This window comes from Lepidochelys olivacea (assembly GCF_965140295.1).
Source record: "Lepidochelys olivacea isolate rLepOli2 genome assembly, chromosome: 25".
Lineage (NCBI taxonomy): Eukaryota > Metazoa > Chordata > Testudines > Cheloniidae > Lepidochelys > Lepidochelys olivacea.
The window spans coordinates 16,565,611-16,588,082 of NC_140435.1; the positions used below are offsets into that span (position 1 = coordinate 16,565,611).

A 22,472-nucleotide genomic window follows, 5' to 3' on the forward strand; every position below is an offset into this window, starting at 1 on the left:
TGCCCTTCGCACGCGGCCGGGGGCGGGGCTGCAAAGGCCGCGCCGTCGCCCATTGGCTGGGAGGGAGAAGCGGCGGCGGCCAATGAGGAGCGGGCGGGGCGCGCAGGCGCAGTCGGGGCTGGAGGGAGGTTCGAAGTGGCCGGGCGGGCGCTGGCCGGGGCTGAGGCGAGATGGCGCCGCCGTGAGCGGGACCCCCCCGGGGACGGCTCCGGACCCTGCCCGCGGGCGGAGGAGCGGCGGCGGCCCCGCCTTCCGCGAGATGGGAGGGGGCGGGGGGCGGCCCGGTGTGCGCATGCGCTGAGGGGAGCGGTCCCCCCTCCCCGCCCGGAGCCGGCATGAGCCGCGCGGGGCCCGCGGTCCTGGCCGCCCGGCTGTGCGAGGCGCTGCACGGCGAGGAGGCCCCGTAAGCGGGGGAGGGGCGCGCTGCTCGGGGGCAGGTTGCTGTGTGGGGGGAGGGCTTCGTCCGTTGGTAGCAGTGGGGCGGTCACTGCGCTGGGGGGGTTAATCTTTCAGTAGCAGTGGGGGTGTTGCTGCATTCACTGCACTGGGGGGGTTAATCTTTCAGTAGCAGTGGGGGTGTTGCTGCATTCACTGCACTGGGGGGGTTAATCTTTCAGTAGCAGTGGGGGTGTCACTGCATGCACTGCACTGGGGGGGTTAATCTATAGGTAGCAGTGGGGGTGTCGCTGCATGCACTGCACTGGGGGGGTTAATCTATAGGTAGCAGTGGGGGTGTCGCTGCATGCACTGCGCTGGGGGGGTTAATCTATAGGTAGCAGTGCGGGTATCACTGTACACTGCATTGAGAAGGGGTCAGCAGGCAGGTTCGGTGTGCAGTGGGGATTGCTTCACTTAGGGGGAAGGCACCTTGCTGCTATGGGGCTACCAGGGACACACTGCACTGGTGACAGGAGGTAGCTCGCTGTGCACCAAGGGGCTTGCTACACTGGAGAAACAGATGCTCACCATGCACACTGCATTGCTGGGGGACTCTCCCCAGTGGGGGGGAAGGGGAAGGGATGTGCAGCACTGGGGAGGGGAGGACTCCCTGTACTAACTAGCTAGCAACTTTGTCCCTTGCTACTGATTCTATGGCTGTTAGTCCCTGGTTTCCACTCAGCCCCCATGGAGGGCAGCGCCAAAGCATACAGGCCTATGGTGCTTGTGTGGGTGTGTGTCTGCCAGCTGCCCTGCCCACCCTGCTGTCACAAAGCAGCACTAATCAAACGTAGGGCGGAGCAGTAGCCAGGCATTAAGGATTCTTCAATTGCCTGAGCTTGTGTCATCTGGGTAGACTAACCTTTTCGGGCAGAGCCTGTGTCTTTGTATGTCTCCAAGAACCTAAGATGCTTCTGAGGGTACATAAATAAGCAATAGTAACCTTGCACTCATTGCAGCTCTGAGCCTGCCTGCTGGTATGAGCCAAAGCATCCAATAGTGTGTAGCCCTATGCCATTTATGCAGTACTTTGCTTGAACATGTGCAATAACATTTGATGCCTTTTTGCAAATTGTACCTCATAGTCATTGCAATTCCAATGTCAAGCAATTCACTATACTTGTATTATGCTTTCCAAGAAAGTAACTGGTTTTATCTTTGCTGGTTGTATAATGGTAATTCATGGTTATTTTGCACCTTGGTGTGTTTAAGAGGTGGTGATAATGCTTTTCATCAGTAGATCACAAAGCAGATCTGTATCATTATTCCCATTTTATAGATGAAGAAACTGAGGCACAGAGAGGGGAAGTTGTTCCTGCCTAGGGGGATTCTCTCTCTGAAGTGAGGGTAGAAAAAGGCTGCTCTGATGATTGTATGGTAGAAATGAGAGGATTCAAACGCCCCTATATCTTGCTGAAAATAACAAGCTATCTAATCTCAGAACGCAAGGGATATGTCTGGACTTGTTAGTAGAAGCCTGAGGTTTAAGTCTGACTATAACAAGGGGCGGAGCCTTTGCATTCTCACTGAAAATAGGGCCTCCCGTTAAACAAGTAATCAGGAGAAACAGGAAGCATAAGTCTACAATGCATGGGAAAGCTATCCGAAGGGGGGAGCACCCCACTAGGTGCTGCCTCCGGAAAGCCAGCAGCCAGAGGCAACAGGAAGCTTGTGACGAGTGAAGGCTACTGATAAAGTAGTAGGTGCTCCTTGTGTGCATTGTTTTGAGGGCCAGAAGTTTGTTGCAAAACTTGTAGCAATCTTGAATCACTTGTGAATTACAAGTATATTTCCCCCCACCCGATGAAGAGTGAGAAGAGAAAGTGCGTCTGCAGGCGTTTTAGTGACAAACACATTATTGTTATGAACTGCTGCCAAAACCTTCCTCTTCAGAAAGTGCATTTTACTGTAAGAATGACACCACTTTCTACCCCTCTCCCCAAGAAAAAAAACAATCCAGGGGAGAAAAACCTGACCCAAATCAATTTAAGAAAAACAAACAAGTAAATTTTAATAAAATTTAAAGTGTGCATAATGCAGCCTCAAGCAGACTTCATCTTGAAATGGGAGACATGCATGAGATTCAATGAAGTCTAGTAGGGACTCTGCAATTGCTATAGATTTTATGTGGCAGGTGCTCAGATACCATGGCTAAGGGCAGCAACACAAAACCCTGAAATAGATTTTAAAAAAGGAAAAGATTGTTACAAAAAATGTCATTTGTCAGTGGATTATATCTGCTAGGGAACACCAGTCCCTAACCAGCACGGCTGGAGATTTTGGGGGACAAGGAGAGATTCTTGCCAGCAGTGTAACCTCAGTTGAAAGATGCATCTTTAGACATTGAAATTATGTATCTTCTGGCACACCCACTCACATTAGATGATAGACTTCTAATAAATGACAAGTCTATAGTACTGTTATCTGATACTCACATAGTGGAATGACTGTTGTAGAAACTTTAAACAGACATTGTCCCTGCCCCGAAGATCTTAGTCTCATGTTGAATGGTCCCTGTCTAGTCATGCTGTGTGACTATCCCATGTGAGCAGCTTGTAATTGGTGCCCTGTTGTACATCTGAAGGGATGTGGAAGCACTGCTGAAGCAGGGTGCGGATCCTAACCTGGTTCTGCCAGAAGGAATTGCAGCGATCCATCTGGCTGCTGGCAAAGAAAGGGAAAGTGGGGTTCGTTGTCTGAAGCTGATTCTCCAGTATGGCGGCAACCCAAATGCCAGGTAATCTGGGGAAGCTTTTTTATTTGGGGAGAAGGGGGGCGGTTTTTAGTTAGCCAATGAAGCCCATTTAATACTTTGTGCACTTCAGACGTTAATGAGTTAATCCTTCTCCCTTTCCACTGCAAAGCAACGTCTTTGTTGTTCAGATAGAAAAACTGAGAGGTGAAGTAACTCACCCAAGGTCACACACTAAGCTATTGGCAAAGCTGGGGATAGCTGGGGAGTCCTGCCCCCTAGTCTTGTGCGCTAGTCATTGGGAAATCTACCCCAAACTTGTGATCCTGGATTAGTTAACATCTGTCTTTCCTTATGTACACCTAAAAATAACTTTGAAGCACAAAATGAAAGACTTTCTGTTTGGTAGATTATCACAATGTGCTGATGGACGGGAGATTCTTGCTCAAGGTTCTATCTGAGAGCGTTGAAACTGACAGACTGGACACAGATGTGTTCAATGTGAATTGTGTGGCTTTATTTCTCACCTGCTGAAAAGGCAGGGCAATCAGGGAGGTAGGTAGTCTGTGCTCCAGTCCAGTGTGGAAAATGTGTGAGATCCGGGTATGCTGGGTCCTGTTGAATCACGTTTGAACTGAAAGATGCTGGAATGACTTTTTGCCTCTCTTTTTTGCACAGCTAAAAAGATGAGATGCATGTGAAGTTTGATCAGAGAAGAATAGTTGTAAACTGTAAACTTGTGAGAAGTGTTACTATTCAAGATGGTCCCATTTCAACCAGGGCGTTGTGAGCCAGTGTTCAGAACTGCATTCAGTATGATAACGTGTCTCAGGGATTTGCCCTCCACAGAATTGCTGTTTAAACCACCCTCTGAAATGTTAAATGTTTGTCACTCTTTTAGAAGTTGCATATACAAAGACAGACAAAATATGAAACTCTGATCTCTTATAAAACAATAATAAACTTCCCCTGAATTATGTGTTTCTTAGAAAGCTTGCAATAATACAAACTGCCACAAACCTTGTTATGGTCTATATCATGACAGGTTGTACAAGGAGTGTATGTAACCGTTTTGCAAGATGGAGTCAGCAGTAACAAGTGCCAGGTTCAATATCCCAGGGTCCCTCTTAACAATATAACACAGACCCAGCTTGAGCACCCACCCAGTAATCAATTTTGGTTGGTGTTGGGTTACAAATCATTTGGCAATATAGCTCTGTCTGCTGGATACCTAGGCTGAGTAGGTGTGTTCATGTAAATACCATCTGGTCCTGAAGCCTTTTCCCCCAGCTCATCACTAGCTGTCAGTGGAGAGCTCATTCAGACCTTACGTATAAAAAGAAAAACATTTGTGTGTCTTATCATGTTGATATACCAATATTTAGAGTGGTTGCCATCCATCCCTCCACTAGACTCAATCATACATTTGACAAGACAATACTAAATGAAATGTGTTTCTTCCTTTGTCAAATAAGGTTGGAAGTAGTTGCAAAATGTTATGTACCAAAATATACACCAACCAGTGGGTGTTACTCACTATACTGTATCATAATCTCCTGTTTCCTTTGTTGCGTTTTAATAGACACACATTGGCATTTAAAGAATTATTTTCTTAAGGCACATAAAGGTATTGGAATGTAAACCTGGGGCCCTGTGTATTTCAGGTCAATAGAGGAACTCACTCCATTGCATGTAGCAGCTTCTTGGGGATGTTACAAATGCTTGAAGCTCCTACTGAGGAACGGAGGGGACCCAAATCTCGAAGACCAGGTTCGTATAATTATAATTTCAGTGTTGTCATCTTCTCCAGGCTCTTGCTAACTAACTTAGGGACAGACATTTCTCAGGGCTGTGATGGATTCTCTCATCACTTTATCTAGTCTTCTAAATCGGATCTTTCTAACTGATACACTCTAGCTCAACTTGTGGGCTTGATGCAAGACTTGCTGGGTGATGTTCTGTGGCCTGGGTTATGCCAGAGGTCAGACTAGATAATCATAGTGGTGCCTTCTGGCCTTAAGATCTATGAATCTATAACCAGTGAGGGCCCTGAATGGAAAACCATGTCTCCTTATAGTCCTGAGCAGAGATTACTGCCTGGGTCGAACTGACTGGTGATTTTATGATGTGGGTGAATGTCTTTTAGGGATTAGAGGCCACCAGATTTGTTCCATTTGTCACTTTGAGCAAGAGCGGAAACATTAATGTATTAAACTGTCTGTGGCCCTGAGCACTTGTCATTAAAGCTTATTATTTAACTGCCAGTTCTGTTCAAGGCAGAAATAAAAGCATGGTCCCTGCCCTGAGGAGCTGACATCTCATGGCTGTGTTGCAACAGGAAGATCCACCTATATTCATTCACCCCATGGTGAGCCTTTTGCTTCACCTGGGTACAGTATTCTTCTACACCCTGATTCCTGTTGCGTTGCTGTGCGCAGTAAAACAGCTGCCACGTTCCACCTCAGAGGTGGCTGCATTTCAGTAATGAATGAAGTGATTCCTCCATTAATAAAGTGCTTTGGTGTGATCAGCACTATTTAAATACAGCTTCTTCTTATTCCACTAGAACCCTTTACTGTTTAGCTTGAGACCCTTTGTCTCTGGAAACTACATACATCACCTGCATAATGGGCAGTCTTCTTCCAGCCTAAGGTTGGCGAGCCTCCAGATGTGGCTTTCCAGCTGAGTAGCGCAGCATGGTCTCACCTTTACACTTGGGTAGTTCCCAGCAGAGTGTTTCCCCTTGAGAAGCAGAGCATGATCAGGTGGTATGTGTTTAATCCTCTTTTTTTTGGTGCCTTTGCTCTTCAGGATGGAAACAGAGCAATCGACTTAGCCTTGGAACAGGGAAACAAGATGTGTGTGCAAATCCTGCAGGGCTTCCAGCATGCCTGTCTCCCAGAGGAGGCTGATGGAGCAAACACGCACACATGTAAGTGCAGTAAGCATTTCTGAATGAGTGCTGGGCTTGTGCTTCTGAACTGTGAATGCCCTCATTTGTAAGGGCTTCAGCTGCCTCGGGAGAATCACCTTCTCACGAGCTCTGTCTGGCCCCTGTTTGAAGCAGGAATTGACACTTAAATAAGTGCAAAATTGTATTTAAAAAACCCAACACTTAACACATTCCCTGCAATAAGTGCTGGGGAAAGGCTTTGGATTCTGGGCCGCTGTCTGTTTGCAAACTTCCTCCCACAAACCATCTGTCTCAGCCCTGACTTGGAGAGACGATCTCCGTGGCGCTGAGAGGGTACTGTAAGCCTCTGGCCCCTCAGTCTTTGGTCTCTCTACTGACCTAGCAAGGCACTGAACAACTAACAGATGAGGACTCTTGCTGTTCATTGCCTGATATGACCTAGAAATGAAAGGCTCTGGATCCCTCTATCCCCTGACCCAATCCCACAAACTGTTCTCAAGCATTTTCACTTATATGCAGTCTAGAAAAACTGAAGCAGACTGGATTAATGCTCCGTATTGCTGTGATAATAATAATACCCAGCTCATAGGTAACACTCTTCATCAGTCGATCTCAAAGTGCTTCACAAAGCAGAGCAGTAGTAGTATCCCCATCTTACAGATGGGGAAACCGAGGCACAGGGAAGAGAAGTGACTTGACCAAGGTCACCCAGCAGGCCAGTGACTGGGAATAGAAACCAGGTTTCCTAAGCCCTAGTCCTGTGCGCTGTCCACTAGGCCACACTGCCTCCTTTTGAGTTGTACTGTGCTTTGATTTGATTTAAAAATGAAGCCTGACAGCATGCTGTGAGGTGCTTCCCACATTACACGCGAGTGAACTGAGACAGACAGGTGAGGTGACTCTCTCAAGGTCACACATGGAGTCAGTGGCAGAGCAAGGAATAGATTCTAGGAGGTCTGGTGCCCGACTGTCTGCTTTGCCAACAAGGTGGTACTGCAGATGAACTGCTCTGTGTGTTTCGTTAGCATGGTTTGTAAGACGCAAACATATGTTGATGTTTGCTGTTTTAATATAATGAACACTGGTGTGTCGCTCTATCTTGTACAGTCTGCCATGAAGGCTTCAGAAGAACTGAGAGCTTCCTTTCCATTCTGACTGACGACTGCACAGAAACCGGTATCATCTCAAGTCTTTCTGAAGCGTGGGATGAACCTGGACTGCTCAGCAGCACCCAAAAGTGTCTGCCGGACAGGAGTCCCAGTAACGCAGGGCTGGGTGTCACCTTTAACAACGCGGCAGCTGCCGATGCAAGTGGCCGGCTGAGTTGTATCCCAGGGAATCTCCAGGACCATCCGTGCGGTTCAATGCCCCTGTCCACATTGGCCTTTTGTGCCTATTCACACCCGGGGCGTTCCCAAGGACCTTCCATTTTGTCTGACAATGATCCTAGCAGCCATCCTGGCCTACCTCAGCCAGTACTGTCCAGCACTTGGCTTTCAGCCAGTAATGAGCCTCAAGAACTAACTTCAAGTCTGACTACAACACAGGGCCTTCCTGGGGACGAAGCTTCTGCTTCTCCTTCCTCAGAGACAGACAATGGTCTGACACCACCTGGCCGTGGCTATGAAGACACAACAGATGGTGGTCACGATCTGTCTTCCCAGCCAGTGCCTTGCCAGGATGAATCCATTTCAAAGGAGCCCATGATCTTCTCTCAACCACAGCGTTGCAGCATGAGCCGTGCAGTGCGAGCACGGAGAAGTGTCAGTTTCTGTGAGTCCCCTAAAATTTTCCCCCTCCATAACAATGGGAACTGGAAGGAAAGCCCTTCCGGGCTATGCTGCAACCCCAGAACTAGTGATGCCAACGGGACTATGGGCCTGTCCCAGCTCAGTGACTTCCTCGATCTCGAAATGTTAGGAAAGGTGAATGGCCAGGAAGGATTGGATGTCACATCCCCAGACCACGTGTACCTGTTCTGTCGGGCCAACTCCACAGCCATTTATGACTTGGAAAAGACAGTGATGGATCCAACGTTCTTGGCCAGAACGCATGAAAATTCAGACTCTCCCTTCGCCACTGGACAGGTGCTTAGCGGAGGCCCCGAGAGCAGCGGCAGCCAATATGGCAGCTGTGACAGCGACTGTTACATTAGTGCCACAGATGCTTCTGACCACAGTGAGCTGAAGAAATGCTTGGAAGGGAAAGATACACAATGCTGCAGCTCTTCTCTGTGTGCCGGGGACGGAAGTGCTGATTCCAGCTGCACTGGCAGCAAAGATGGGAGTTCACGAGCGTGCTTAGGCAAACAGTTGATGGCCAGCACCACAGGTCAGAGCTGCGAGAAGCTGGTAGAAATGCCATCTGCAATGGAAACAGTTATGCAGCACGTGTCCCGCTCCGAGTCACAGAACACAGAGATTGCAGGAGGAAGGCATTTATGTGCTAGTTCTGAAGCATCCCATATTAGCAGGGATGGTTCTGGTTTGACCTCCGCTGGGAAGCCAGCTTCAGAGCTGTGTACCTGCGGCACTGCACACGAATCTCTCAAAGACATGGGGATATCGAGCCCTTCCCAAGCGTTACAGGCTGAGTGTGTCCCTTACAAGCAGAATGACAGAGGCTCAAACATCTTGTCAACTCAGCAACCACATCAGTTGACACCGGCTGCTGTTGCAGTTGAGGAGGCTGGTCCTCGGGAAGCTGCCTCCACTGTGAACTACAGGCAAATTATTGCAGACTGGGTACTGCAGGGTAAATTGAAGGGGATGGTGCTTTCCACAGAGAGCAGTCTCTCTGCAAGGACAGAACTGACCAGTAGCCAGTGGGTAGCAAGAAAAGCCGATATTCAGGAATGGGATCCCTCTGCAAATGGGTGTGACCCAGAGACGGCGGACACGGTGCTGCTAGGCGGGGCCACGGGTGGGATGCCGGACATGGGGACGCCAGGTGGGGCCGCAGGAGGGACGCCGGACACGGGGACGCCAGGCGGGGACATGGAAGACAATAGCAGAGAGGAAGAAATGAACGGCAACCCATTCAGAGGGAGATCGGTAAAGCCTCCCAGTCTGAGCAGTGAAGCTGACACCTTGGTGATCCAGTGCCTTGCCAGTCCCGCTGACAGCTCTGGAGAAGAGGAGCTCTCTTACTTGAGTGAGAAAGAGAAGATGTTTCCCACAAAGTCCTTCCACTCACCACTGCTTCCCTGCCACGTCACCCCCAGAACAAAGAGCCGCTTGACGTCCGCAGCGCGTGACAGCAACTCCTCCTCATCGCTCTTCGAGGAGACGCTGGAGATGCCAAGGCGGCCCAGAAGAATTAGGAGCCCCCAGGGGATGCCTTGGATGCCAGTTGGCCCTGCCCCCTGTCTGGAAGGTAATACCGCAGGGGGGAGCTGGGTCGCTCCGGGGGGTGAAAATGCATCTTGTTGGGAAGCAGAAGAAACGAATGACCTGGATGATACTGAAATAATCGCAAAAGCCACTAGCCGCTCAGGGTCCTCTGCTGGTCGTAGCAGCTACCCAGATGCCAGCCCCACGGTGCTGCTAGACTCTGATGGGGGCACCAATGAGCAGGCCTTGTCTGGTAACAAGGGCGAAGCCAAGCCAGGTGCTGCCTGCCACGGTGGCATCCCTCCCCACCTCCCAAGCTCCGATACAGACAACCCTCCATTAGACAGCATGTGGCTGACGGAGGATGGGGAGGGTCATTGCACAGACCCAACATGGCAGGTTGCTCTCACCAAGCCCCTTGGTGCAACAGCCTTCTCCCAGGCTGAGTCCGACGCTGTGAGTGAGGAATGTGGGAGAGTGTTGCTCAGTGCGTGCCTGCAAGAGGAGCGCCGTCAGCCTCAGCTGGATGCCAAGAGGCAGCCTGGTCCCTCCAGGGTTAGTTTCAGTCGGCTATCTTCCAGGAGGCCTTCTCGGGCAACGTCTGCCACCGACCACCTGTCAGGGAGGCTGAGCCCCGTGCTGGACTCATGCAGCCAGGACTTTCCCCTCTCACCCGGCGGCCGCCCTGTGAACCTCAGCACCTGTGAGCCAGTGGAATATCTCTACATGGACGAGGAGGAAGGGTACGTGCTAATCGAGCGTCACGTCCCATGCACGGACAACACGTCTGTCCTTGCAGACACTACGAGCTCCGATGACACTATCGTTTATGACTGGAGAGCCTACCAGAGCAAACTGGCGGAGCAGGAGAGCAAGGAGAACCAGCCACCGCAGTGCAAGGCACCAGTGGCAACCTCCAGGCTGCATCTCCTTTCCGACGAGGCCCTCATTAGGAAGCTGAGAAAGCTGGGTGCGAACCCAGGGCCCGTTACGGGTCTAACGAGGAAGCTCTACGAGCAGCTGCTCGACAAACTGATGAAAGACCCGAACACCCAGGCCAGGAAGAGGTCTGCAGGTAAGCAGTTTCTTTCAGGGAACAGGTGGGTGTGGAGCTTTTAGCTAAGCTGTTCTGTCAGAGGCCAAGTCAGCATGGGAAAGCTGCACCTGTTTAAATTGATTAAGTTAAACTCCTGCAGAGTCCTGCTCCAATTTAAACCGGGTACATTTGATTTAGCTAAAGTGGATTAGGAACCTGAAATAAGCCCCTCGCCAACTGAAATCAGTGTCAACACAGGGATTTGCACTGGTTTTCCTAAATCGGTTTAAACAAGTGCAGCTTTCCTGTGTGGACAAGGTCTGCAACATTAACATTTTAACAGATTTTTCTGTTGCTGCTTTTTCAGTCCTGGGGCCTGCTCTTGTCTACGCACAAACTTGCACTGGGTTAGTTAAACCAGTTCAGGCCGCAGTGTGGACACTATAATCTTGGTTTAGCTTAAATCTGTTGCTAATAGACTTAGGGCTTGTTTATGCTTGAAATGCTGCCGTGGAACAGCAGCTGCGCCACTGTAGCGCTTCCGTGTAGACGCAACCTGTGCTGACGGCGGGCGTAGCTAATCCCCCTCCCTGCGAGGCAGTAGCTAGATCGATGGAAGCGTTCCTAGCACTCTGTTCACGGGGGACGGGGCAGCTTAACTACGTCACTCAGGGAGGTCGATTTTTCACACCCCCCCCAAGCAACATAGCTGGGTCAGCCAAACTTTTTAGTGTAGACCAGGCCTCAATCTGCTTGAACATGAAATAACGTCCCACATGGCCTTTGGCATCAGTTTGACAAAATTGGTTTAAACTCTCACCTCAAATTAAACCAGTGCAGCTCCTGTGTACAGAGGTTTCTTTAAAGGTGCATTTGAGTCCACATCACTGCAGACCCCAAAGAAAGCAACCACTTACATGACCCCTTTTCTCCCCTCTGCCATGCCAACCCCCTTGGTTTGTTCCACGAGCTCTCTTTCTGTTAAAAGCATCGCTGCTAGAGGAATCATTCCTCGACAGCATCAGAAAGCATCTACTCCCCCTTCCAGGTGTCGTGTTGCGTTGCTCAGTTACCAAGCCTGGACTCCACTCTGTATTGGCTCTGAGGCACTAAACGCTACCAGTTCACTATGATGACCTCTCCCAACAGCCCAGAGCACCTAGTTGGACATTCAGAGCCAGAGAATTAAGTGGCATTAATCCCAGTTGGGTCCGACTGCTGCTGAGGCAGTTTGGAATGGCCGGATTTCTTTGTAGCTTTGCCCCCGCTGTGATGTGGTGACGTTCACTTAAAGGACTAGGAAAGGCTGGCTATTCGGAGGCCGAGAGGACGGTAATTAGTGTAAGGAAACACAAACCGATAGCCCAGATCCAGAGCGTACGTACCTGGTAACCTACAGCCCAGAGTGCCGCAGTCACTAGATTTCTGCTGTTGTGATGTCTCTTGGGAAGAGACGACAGCTGCGTGCTCTCTGGCATGTCCAAATTACTCCACGTTGCCTAGCCATCTCTGGCTCGCCTTGCCTTGTCTAATCTAGCTGTACGCTCTCTTTCTCCCCCTCCCGCCTTTCTGGGGGGGTGTGTGTGTGTGTGTGTGAAATGGGCACAGGACTCAGCCCTGAGCTGGCCTCTGCGCTAGAGGCTTTTCAGATCCCCGACTGCAAGGACGACGACATGGCTCTCTCCAGACAGTTCGACAAGCCCGACAAGAACAGGAAGTGGAGGGAGGGCGTGCTGAAGTCCAGCTTTAACTATCTGCTGTTGGACCCCAGGTATGGCCTCTCTTCCCAGCTCTCTCCCTGCACCATGTCCACGCAGAGCGGCTTTTGCCATCTCTCTCTTAGGGGGTCTCTCTGAACTCTTCTCCCGTAGGGACGAGGTTTGCAGGTCCCCACATCTGACCTGCCTTAAAACTGCCATCTCCTGGGGAAGGTCCACTAGGAGAACTTTCTCTTCTACCCTACTGCTCCGTTGGCAGGAGTGCCTCTGCTGTCCTATTCCTGCAGGACCTACGTGGGGCCAGGGGAGATGGTTTATGCCGTGTTTGTACCAGCAGGGAACTGATGCCCGCTGGCCAAGATTTTCCGAAGTGACTGGTGATTTTTGAGACCCCTTAAAAGAGCCTGAGCTAGTAACAATACACAGAAACTAGCCGGGGCCCCAGAGGAGTCCTGCGGGGCAGCAGCCTGCTGAGAAGTAGCTCAGCCGGAGACTTGGGGCGTGTGTAAGGAACAGCAAATGAGACCAAACCCTTCTACACTCAGCGTTGCCTCCTCTTGCAGGGTGACTCAGAACTTACCTTTCCGCTGCCAGCACCTGAGCCAGGCTGACTGCTTTAGGATTTTCATCAGTGCCATCTTCTACGTGGGCAAAGGAAAACGCTCCCGACCCTACAGCCACCTCTACCAGTCCTTAACTCACTACAAAGGTGGAAAGAAGCAGGTAACTGGGCAGGGGAGTCATAAAACAAATGGCCACTAGGCGGCGATAGGCCCTAAACGAGACTTTTCTGCTCTGCCCGAGGTTTAAAACCCACATTTAACACAAGCGCTGTACAGATGAGATCAGCGTAAAGCTGGGGCTCACTGATTTACACAGGGCCAGGATCTGGCCCAAAGCTGTTTAGTCCCCTGTGGAAAGGGGTGTGGGGTGTGCATGCCTCAGGAGAGCCCTTTAACATCAAGGTTTGCCACTTTGACTCCTGCGCTGCCTGGTAGTGACAGGAAGCTGGTACCAGCTGATGGCTGGGTGCTGGGAGCCGGCCTGCTTTGTGGATGGAAAGGGCTTCGGGCCTAAGGGCTCTTACCTGGCACCGTTCACACTTGTACCACTTGTCAATGAGGGCCTGGACAGATGGCTGTCCCGTGGAGAATGACCAGGAACCTGTTAGGGGACAATGAGCTGGCTGCTCCAGATCTGGCCGAGAACCAGTTGGAAGAATAAAATTGCTTGGATTTAAATGTCTCTGGGAATGGCCCATGCCCAGTGTGTCTCACGGGATAACTTGCCCCCCCAGTGGTTTTCAACCTGTGGTCTGCAGATCCCTGGGGGTCTGCAGACTGTCTAAGATTTCCAAAGGGGGCTGCACCTCCATTCAAAATTTGTTTTAGGGGTCTGCAGATGAATGAAGTTTGAAAACCACTGTGTTGGAAGGTTTGTAGTCACCCCTGTGTCCCCCGCAGGCATGCCCCAAAGTGCAGCACATCCTGGACATCTGGGCGGGCGGCCAGGGCGTGATCTCCGTGCACTGCTTCCAGAACGTCATCCCAGTGGAAGCTTACACGCGGGAGGCCTGCTTGGTGGATGCGATTGGTAAGGCAGTAGCAAGTAGCACAATGGTTTTGTCCTAGGTTTACACGAGCTTCCCCCCCTCCCTGAAATCCTTTAAAGACACCCCCCATCTGGCCATTCCCTCCATAGCCCCACGGTGATGTGGTTTAGAAGGGGAGGGGCTGGACTCTGAGCCCACGACTGGGAGCCCCAACTCTGAGGTTCCAATCCCAGCTCTGAAATTGAATCCCCCCCCCCCCCCCCGTGACCTTGGGGAAGTTTTCCCAGCTCCGTGCCTCAGTTTCCCCATCTGTAAAGGTGGAATGGCGATGACAACTTGCCTCCTAGTGGGGCATGGAGGGTTGGCTTGTTTATAAAGCACTTTGAAGATGAAATATTTGTTCTTGGTTTCACGTGAACCTCAGTCTGCTCGCCCTTCTGAGCTTCTAGCCATCCCATCCTCTTGAGTTCAAGGGGCTCGGAGCCTGGGGCAAATGTACACTGTTTTTTCGGGGGGGGAGAAAGGATTTGCCTCTATTGTAAAGCAGGTTTAACTGTCTCTGCGTCAGAGCCTGTCTGGCTCTCTCTGCAGCCAGGTTGCCGTTTCCTGTTTTCAGTCTCTCTCTGATTCAGTTGCAGTTGGGAGCTATGGGCAGGCAACGCCTCCTGCACTCTGCTGGAAAGACTTCCCCGTGTTGGGGGGCCTAGCTTGAATGCGCCCTGCCTGAATCGGGGGCGGATGGGAGGGATGGGGGCTGTCACTGAGCTGAACTCACTCCTGACACGAGCAGCTGCGACTCTGTTGCGCTCCATGGAAACGCACCTCCTTCAGCAGCCTTCCCGTAGGCAGCCAGAGAGAAGTTTCACATGGCTGGAACAGGACGGGGGTGATTCCGCTGGGGGGTGAGGAGCGGGGGGAATCAAGCTGTGGGCTCCCCTGCTAGTGAAACCGTCTGACTCCCCCACCTCCTTACAGTAGAAGGCTTGAGTGAGCCTGCTTCCCCTTCCCCTTCCAGGGTTAAAGATGCTCACCAATCAGAAGAAGGGGAATTACTATGGCGTGGTGGCAAGCTGGCCCATGAAGCGTCGCCGGTGCCTGGGGATTCACATGCTGCACAGGGCCATGCAGATCTTCCTGGCGGAAGGGGAACGGCAGCTGCGTCCCGCAGACATCCAGATTGGGCAGTGAGGATGCTCCCGGCTGGCAGCTGCAGCACCAATTGGATGACTGCGTATGGTGAGCCGGGGAGGTGTATGGCTCGCAGAGGGGCTCTTAGCCAGATGGGGTCTTGGAGTCATTCACCACCGGCAGCAGGGCTGAAACTTGCTGCTCGAGAAAAGGGGAAATCCAAGCTGCTGTGGAACTGACGCCTGCTCACCTCTCCCTAGAGAAGGGGGAGTGTTAAATTGCACTTGGCCAACTGGCCGTGGAAGGTGCCTCCTGCCTGCCGGGGGGGGATTTTTAATCACTGAAACGTGAATTAAATTTGTCTTTTATCTCTGCTGCTCTGAGGTTTGGCAGGACCCTCGAGAAGTCAGGAATAAAGAACACCCGGGGGTTTTACAGCGTTTGTAGGAAGCGGAATCATTCTCTAGTGTCACGTGCTGACCGGCATGTGAGGGGCAGGGGAGTTTTAACATCGTACCTGTTAATGTCTGTTCATGTTCTTGATTCTGTCTGTGGAATTGCGCGTGGAGAAAGAGCTGCGGGAGAGCAGGCGCTGGGGAGCACGCCCTTTTACATACTGCTAGTTTTTGTGCTGCTTGAAGGTTTGTATTTTTTTAACTTTTTTATTATTCTTCCCTAAGTGTGTTTTTTTAAAAAATAAATCACTGTGGATGGCTCTTAACTCAGAAGTAGAAGCTTTTCAGCCTGTCTGTCTGCAGGGATCTGAGCTGGGTCTCGTCTCAGTCCATCCCCCAGCCTCTGTTCTGCTTTGTGAAGCAAACAGTGCAGGATCATTCCTCCTCCCCATCTCTACCCCGAAGTAGGGAGAGGTGTTGGGCTTCCCTGTTCCTTCTCTCACACATTTTAATCTCTCTGGTACATTGTGCTGTACCAATCTTTAGGCTCAGAGCTGGTTTTCTCACACCCCTTTGAACTGATCAGGGCTGTTCTCAGTACCAGCTCTAACAGGTTCCTTGGAGAGCCATAAGACTCCTGCCCGGCCTGTGAGACACCCTGCTCCCTTGCTCATGCTTTAAAATTCAGTGAGACTCTCCTTGTGACCAGCAGAGAGGCTAACGGCTCAGAGCAGTAGTGATGGAACTAGGGCCTATGTTTGAGCCCAGACCAGACCCTGCCCCAGGAGCCTGTCACTATCAATAAAGTCACATGTGCTGAGAATATCGTAGATATTTACTGTATGAAATGGCACACTCACAGGTTAGGGTTTCATTTTTAAATGGTGGATCACAGCACACAACTTTCCTTTTGCTTCCACACAAGCAGGGTCAGGTACAAGTGGCACAGACTCCAGAATTCATGGCAACAAACACTTAAAAGAACGTGTACCACAACAGGGCACAGTAACAGTCACCTCAACACAGCGACAAGGTCAACCCTGTGTTTCCAAGTACAAATCAGGAGGATGGGGGAAGCAGCTCTTGGGGCCCAGCTGTAGGGAGGGACTGTTAATGGTCAAATCAGACAGCATGGCAGTCCAGTGCCAGCAGCAGGCTTCTGTCTGTGGGGCCACAGCCTGCCTGGGGCTGGTGGTTACAGACAGTTCTCTAAGAACCTCACCCTTGCCACTTAGTGGGAGAGAACCTAGCCAAAGCATTGGCCTCTTCTCCCTCCTCATTGGAGAATAGCTCCTACCCTCCCACCCATCAGTTGAACACACCCTGCTCTAAGGGTGAGGAGAAGGGTGGGACAGGGCTGCACCCAGGGCTGCACCTCTTCACCCCACACCTTGGGCAGCCATTAACCCTTAGTGCTAGGATGGTGCTGTTTGGAGTCGGTAGCATTTTACACCCACTGGTGTAAGGGACTGTGTGGGGTGAGGAGTTGGGTCCAGTACCTCTTCCTTTGTCATGGGCAATAGCTGCCCACTACTGCCACTATTTTGGGGGGTGGGGAGGGAGAACAGTCTGTCTACTGCAATAAGCAGACATTTCTTTACGCTACAGTGACAGTGTTCTCTGGTGGCTGGCTGACCATGCAGCCAGCCCCTGTCTGCACTCAGCGCAGGGTCCAGTGCCAATCCATTCTCTGGCAATGAAGTTACTACACATTCCTCATTCCGTGGCGTGTCTGACAGACCCCTCGGCTTTCTCAGAGCAGTGTTAGCATTTCCGGACCCCATCATAACAATGAACTAGAGGCAGGAGCCTGTCTGCCATTTAGTCCCTAATCAGTGCAGCTCTTCCTCCTTGGAAGCTGCTGTGTCGTTTTCCTGCTGCTCGGGGCCAGAGCTGGCTGAGTTGCTGCTTCTCTCTGAGATGCCCATGCAAATCCCCTGCAAAGAGAATCTGTTGTCTGTAGTTTCCAGTGAGCCAGGGCTGTCCAAACCACAGCGGGATAATTCCACTGCCCGCTGAAATTCAGCAGCTGTTTAATAGCGTGCAGCAAAAGGCTGCACAACCATTTCACTTGGCAATGGCAGGGTTAATTTAAGCAGGCACAATGTAATTACCCAGAGTGGGACTGGGCCAGAACAATGCGGTTAACATTCCCCTTGCCCTTTCCCAGCGAGCTGGGGGGATCTTTCCTGACTAGTTCTACATCTCGTTCAAACGCAAAGTGCTTCCGAGCCCCACAGCAATGACCCCCGAGGATTCAGTTTGCAAAGGGAGGGTCCCCTTGGATTGTTAACTGGATGGTCCCTAACAAATGGAAGGTTACAACAGGTCTGTGCCCATTTCTGCAGCTGCTCTGAAATAAAACATCAGAAGGCTGAAGTGCTAGGCAGCTTCCACTAAGAATTAAGGACACAACACGGGGGTCATCCAGCCATGTAACTGATGACAAGGCGTCAGTCTAGAGATGGCGTTAGTCTAGAGATTCCTGCTTCGATTGGTTAATAGCAGCTACTTGGTCACACAGTTCACTGGAGGCAAAGTCGACTAACTGGAAACATGTTTTGAACCTCCTTGTAAGTCGTTAAAATTCTCATTATGAGACAAACAGGTACAGACAGCAAGGGCCAGGAGCCAAGTCCACCACAGCCGCATGGGTCAGGAGCACCCGGGAGGGACACCCTTCAGTCAGTGATCCATACCTGCTGGTTCCTGTGGAGCAGGGAGTCAGGTTGCTGTCGCATATGGTGGGTTGCCATACTCAGGCTTCCTCCCCGCTAGAACCTGCTGGCTCGGGAGATGGGTTCTGTTCTGGAACGGCCATCCCTAGGCTTATGGCGGTTACTGTTGTCGTGTCAGAGACCCTAGGGCTGTGCTCCCGGGGACGAGCCAAGTTCAGCAGTGGCTTTTGGCTTGGCCCACAGCCGCTGCAGTCCGTGGCAGGGCTGAGCGTGCCTGTAGCAGGTTTGGCCTTGGAGAAGTGGTGCTGTCACGCAGAGGTGGGTGCAGAAGCCCCTCCCATGGCCTGGCACGTTGGAAGCCCCTCAGCCCTGGCTGTGCAGAAGAGCAGCGGGTCAGCTGCACTCAGCAGGCCCCCAAAGATCCTTCCAGCAACTTGGTCCAGCTCCAGTAGAGGATTGGCTCCGCCTGTTCTTGGGGTGAAGTGTCCAGATCTGCCCCACCCCGCCCCCGTTCAGTTCTCTGCAGAGTGCGGGAGCTGCTCTGCGGAGGCTGTACAGGACAAAGAGGCTCGTTTGTATCTCTTTGGTTTCGATGACGGAGCAGGGAAGGGAGAGATCCCTGCACCCGGCGTGGGCTCTGGCAGCCTGGGCGATGCCGCACAGGGTTGGGTGTGCAGCCCTATGGCCACGAAGCGCTGTTCCTTTTATGGGCCGTCAGCTGGCAATAATCCAGCGTGGAGCAGGAGGGAGCCGACAGGCCTGGCTGCATGGGGGAGAGCTGCAGCACAGCTGTCCCAGCCAGGCCTCAGTCACACAGCAGCCCCCACCCATCCCCTCACTCCTAGTAACTGAAAATGAGGGGTGGGAGGAGACTTTTTCCTCTGCCTCTGGGTCAGTCTGGCCTGCAACTGGACACGGTTAAACTGGCCCCAACTCCTGTCCACCCTGCTGTGGACTGGATCAAATGGTCACTGCTGTCAAAGTGGAGGGGGAGCCCCAGAGCTCAACTTTCAACTCTTCGCAGCCCGTTCTGCAACGGACTCAGCCCCTCCCTGCCCCTTTCAGCCGGTACCTGCCCTGCTGCTGGTTTTGCCAGGGTCCAGAGGAAAAGCCGCATGGACAGCGTCAGAGGGTGGTTTTTCCACAGTAGTGGCATCTATAGGTAACGTGACTGGTTTTCTTTTGTAGTTATTCCCTCATTCTTTGCAGCATTCCCCTCCCCCCACTAACCCAGGGCTAGATTACTCGATGCCCACCAAGTTTGGGTGCGAAAGGTGACGCTAACGGGGATGGATGGATGCACGGTGTGTTAATGGCTAGATAATGATGTGCCACGGCTCCCTCTCCGCTTCACATGCGGACACACTCAGCTTCCGTCCGGGCTACCAAACTACACTCGGGAGATGCTCAGCGGGAAGCTGGCGAGGAAAATGCCCTGAGGCAGGACCTGGCCCCAGTGAAGGGAGCAGTTTGGGGTTGTAGTGAATCCGGCTGCAATGTCATTGACCTATGGTCTGACTGATCATGGGACGGCGTCAAAATCAGTTCCCCAAGACCCTCCCCTGGCCCTATCGGTTCATTGAAGGTTGTGTGGGGAAACGGAGGGTCGCCATGTGGATGAAGCCAGGGAAAAGGTACCTAAAGCACTGGTGGGTTAGGAGGTGGAAGGCATGCTTGGGGTGTGCTGAGAACAGTAGACCCTGCTGCTGGACAGCTCGGCCTTTGCTCATCCGCCCCCTCCTCTCGGACAGCTGGTGTCAAGCTGATCTATGGGCCCAGTCCCAAGGCAGGGCAGCTAGCGTTCAGCAGGAGCCGTCCCTGTGTCCCAGAGCCAGGCTCAAGGGCTGCTCTTCGGAGTCTGGCACCACCAGTCACTATCCCGCCTTGCTCAGCTGCCAGCCAGACATGCATGGTGACCAGTCCTCACTTCTCTGCCTCTTCTCCCTGGGGCAAAAGCCACACATCCTTTAGGTTGTGAGCTCCTCGGGGCAGGTACCCTGTGTCGGGCAGGGTCAAGCCCACCACTGGCCCTCCGGCAAGGCGCTTCAGCTATCCAGGGCTGGCTCACGTTCAGCCGAAGCGAAGCGGGGGATCTAGCTGCTAAGAGTTCGTGGGAAGAGCCTGCCCCTTATGGCTTTGTCCATCCTCATCTTGTGGCTTCTCCCTTAAAGCGCCCCTTTGGTTAATGGTGGGTGGGATGCTATGGGGAGCGGAGAGGCCCTACATGCTGTACCAGTCTGAGCCCCTCCCCACAGTCTCCCTTCTCCACCCCCTGCCCTAAATGGGGCCACTGCATGAGAGAAATTATACTACAAGGAAACAGGATGAAGATGCAGCTTGCGTGCTTGCGTACCCTCCCAGGGAGCGCGCCCTCGGCCAGTTTGCCCTACTCCTGCCGCCAGCCTGCACGCACCAGGCCCTGCAAAGAGGCTCCCCTTGAAGCCATTGTGCTTAACCGCCAGCCAGCCCAGCTTCCAATCCAGCTGTATCCAGGGAAGAAAGCAGCTCCAGGCGTGGCCAGGGAGGAGCCTTTCCACCACACCCCCCTCCGCTCCTGCACTCAGACCCCGTCTCTCTCCATGTCGAAAAGTCCCTCCCGTCGAAGTAGCACCGGAGCCGGGTCACCACTCGCTGACTGGCTTATTTCTTCTCCACTTCTCGCCCTTCCCCGGCGGGCATCTCGGGCTCCCACAGGAGGAACTCGTGGAGCAGGGTGTTCACCGTCTCCGGACACTCCATCATCACCATGTGACTGCCCTCATCAATCACCTTCAGGAACGCCATCAGCAGGATCTGGGAATAGAGGACATGGCACAGGATGGCCATCAGGGCTTATGGAAACTGGAAGAGTCAGGATCCCAGCCAGCAGTTCCCCCTCCCATACAGGTGGGCACTAGCGGGGGTGGGGAGGGCATATACTAGTGCTGAACTGATGGTGCAAGGAGGAAGTCTGGAGCTGTCAGACTCAATGGCAGAGCCCTTGGGGCTGAGGTCAGGCTCAATGGGCATGGACTGATTTCCCCCCAGCTCCAGTCCTGGCACCCAGCTCTGGGCTTATCTCATTGGGACGCAAGCTGCTGCGAGAGCCACCCTGCCCATGCCAGCAACACGTTCCACGCTGCTCGTCCCCAGAGGAAGAGGAGATAACGCCAGGCAAGGGCAGCTGAAGGGCTCTGCCTGTCTGTTCATGCACTGGCAGGCATCAGCCATCGCTCACGCTCCAGCTAGCCTGGGGGAGCAGGGTGACCTCCAGGGCCGCTGGCTGGCAGCACAGGAGCCAGAGAGGAGATGTGCCCTGAGCCCAGCGTGCCTCTCTGATCAGGGGCAGGGAAGGGGGGGCAGGCAGTGGGTGGGGGTCCCTGCCCAAGTTGACCAGCATGTTGCACACAGCTGTCCACACAGGGTGGCTCTGCCCCCAGGACTGCATCCAGCTGGACCCCTACTCTGCCTCTCCACCATGGCAGCCGGGGGAGTTCAAGGGAAGGATGATATATCTGCATATGCAAATCAGAACCACATTTCATCCAATGGCTGCAATAGCTAGATTGGGCTCTGTCCAATGAGAGGGCACATTGCACCTGAAGGATGTGTTCCTTCCAGCCACTCAAGGCTGAAGGGTTTTAATGGGTCCTGGCCTGAGTCAGTACAGCAGGGAGGGGAGATCCCAGGGCAGGGGTCTCACTGGGGGCAGCTGGGGAGAGGCAGAGAAAACCAGGCAATATGACCCCACCGGTCTGGTCCAGCACAGCAAGAAGGGGGATGCTGACTACACAGACCAACGATCTGATGCCACTTAGCAAATCCCATTGCTTCTAACTCACGCTGTGCTCCTCAGCCCACGCAGGTCTGGCTGCCGGTACCGTACCTCGGCCATCCGCTGATCCTCCTCCACTGGCACAAACTTGTCATGCATGCCATGGACCAGCAGCACCGGCACGGTGAGCTCGGCGTGATAGACCTCGTCACCCTCCGGCCAGTACTGCCCACTCATCATGGCCCGCAGGACGAAGGAGGATACGTTGAAGGCGTTGCCTTCCTTGAGCAGCTGCTTCTCTTTGGCACCCTGGCGAGCGAAGCCAGCCCTACCGGGCACATGACAGAGAGTGGGGGAGAGTTAGCAGCATGGCCCGGGTCAGGGGGAGCCCAGCTGGGTCTGCAGTAGCACAGAGAGCTGGCGCGGAAGATGCCTGGCACAGGGAGTGAGCCCAGGAGATGGGCTGGGGAGGGAGAGCTGCCGTTTGCCTGCTGGGCGGACGGACTGACTGTCTCTGGGCAATGGCAGAGCCCAGATGATCTCCCCCTGCGCGTCTCTGCTCAGCTAGAGCCGGGCCCCTCTTGGGGCTGCAAGAGGCCGGGCAGGCCCCTGACGTGGGTGCATACTAGCCCCTTCAGATGCCATGCTTAGCGGGACAATAGGTGAAGCTGTGCAAGAGGGGGTGAGAAGCAGGTGTGGGGAGCTGCTGCCAGATGTGGCTGCCACTTGTCCTGGCACATCCCCAGCGCTGCCTCTGCCCTTGCTGGTACAGCCCGTCGTACCGAGCGGAGGAGGGGGAAGCTTTTCATACCCTTCTGCAAACCTCTCCCTCCCC

The 22,472-nt window shown here is 52.9% G+C and overlaps 2 protein-coding genes across 7 annotated transcripts in view; one reads left to right on the top strand and one right to left on the bottom strand.

The window, feature by feature from the left end:
* The first annotated feature begins 129 nt into the window (after nt 1-129).
* Nucleotides 130-15,531, top strand: ANKLE1 (ankyrin repeat and LEM domain containing 1). The gene is made up of 9 exons (XM_084614718.1): nt 130-403; nt 3,023-3,175; nt 4,795-4,900; nt 5,942-6,062; nt 7,152-10,451; nt 12,021-12,183; nt 12,694-12,853; nt 13,594-13,723; nt 14,698-15,531. Exons 1-9 carry the CDS (start codon nt 336-338, stop codon nt 14,868-14,870), a joined length of 4,374 nt encoding a protein of 1,457 aa, XP_084470844.1. The 5' UTR covers nt 130-335; the 3' UTR covers nt 14,871-15,531.
* Nucleotides 15,532-16,022: 491 nt separating this feature from the next.
* ABHD8 (abhydrolase domain containing 8) overlaps nt 16,023-22,472 on the bottom strand; it is a 31,705-nt gene continuing 25,255 nt past the window's right edge. For all 6 annotated transcript variants that reach the window (XM_084614721.1, XM_084614722.1, XM_084614720.1 and 3 more), the window contains 2 exons: nt 21,749-21,965; nt 16,023-20,676 (listed from right to left, as the gene is read on the bottom strand). In XM_084614721.1, the coding sequence (XP_084470847.1) occupies nt 20,524-20,676; nt 21,749-21,965 (370 nt within the window). In that variant the 3' untranslated portion in view covers nt 16,023-20,523. The remainder of the gene's footprint in view (nt 20,677-21,748; nt 21,966-22,472) is intronic.

Excerpts from the sequence above, each read along its gene's own strand:
- ANKLE1 (XM_084614718.1), top strand. The coding sequence starts at position 336 with ATGAGCCGCGCGGGGCCCGCGGTCCTGGCCGCCCGGCTGTGCGAGGCG. Across the intron at positions 6,063-7,151 it reads TGGAGCAAACACGCACACAT|TCTGCCATGAAGGCTTCAGA; the intron begins GTAAGTGCAGTA and ends TATCTTGTACAG. Across the intron at positions 10,452-12,020 it reads GGCCAGGAAGAGGTCTGCAG|GACTCAGCCCTGAGCTGGCC; the intron begins GTAAGCAGTTTC and ends AAATGGGCACAG.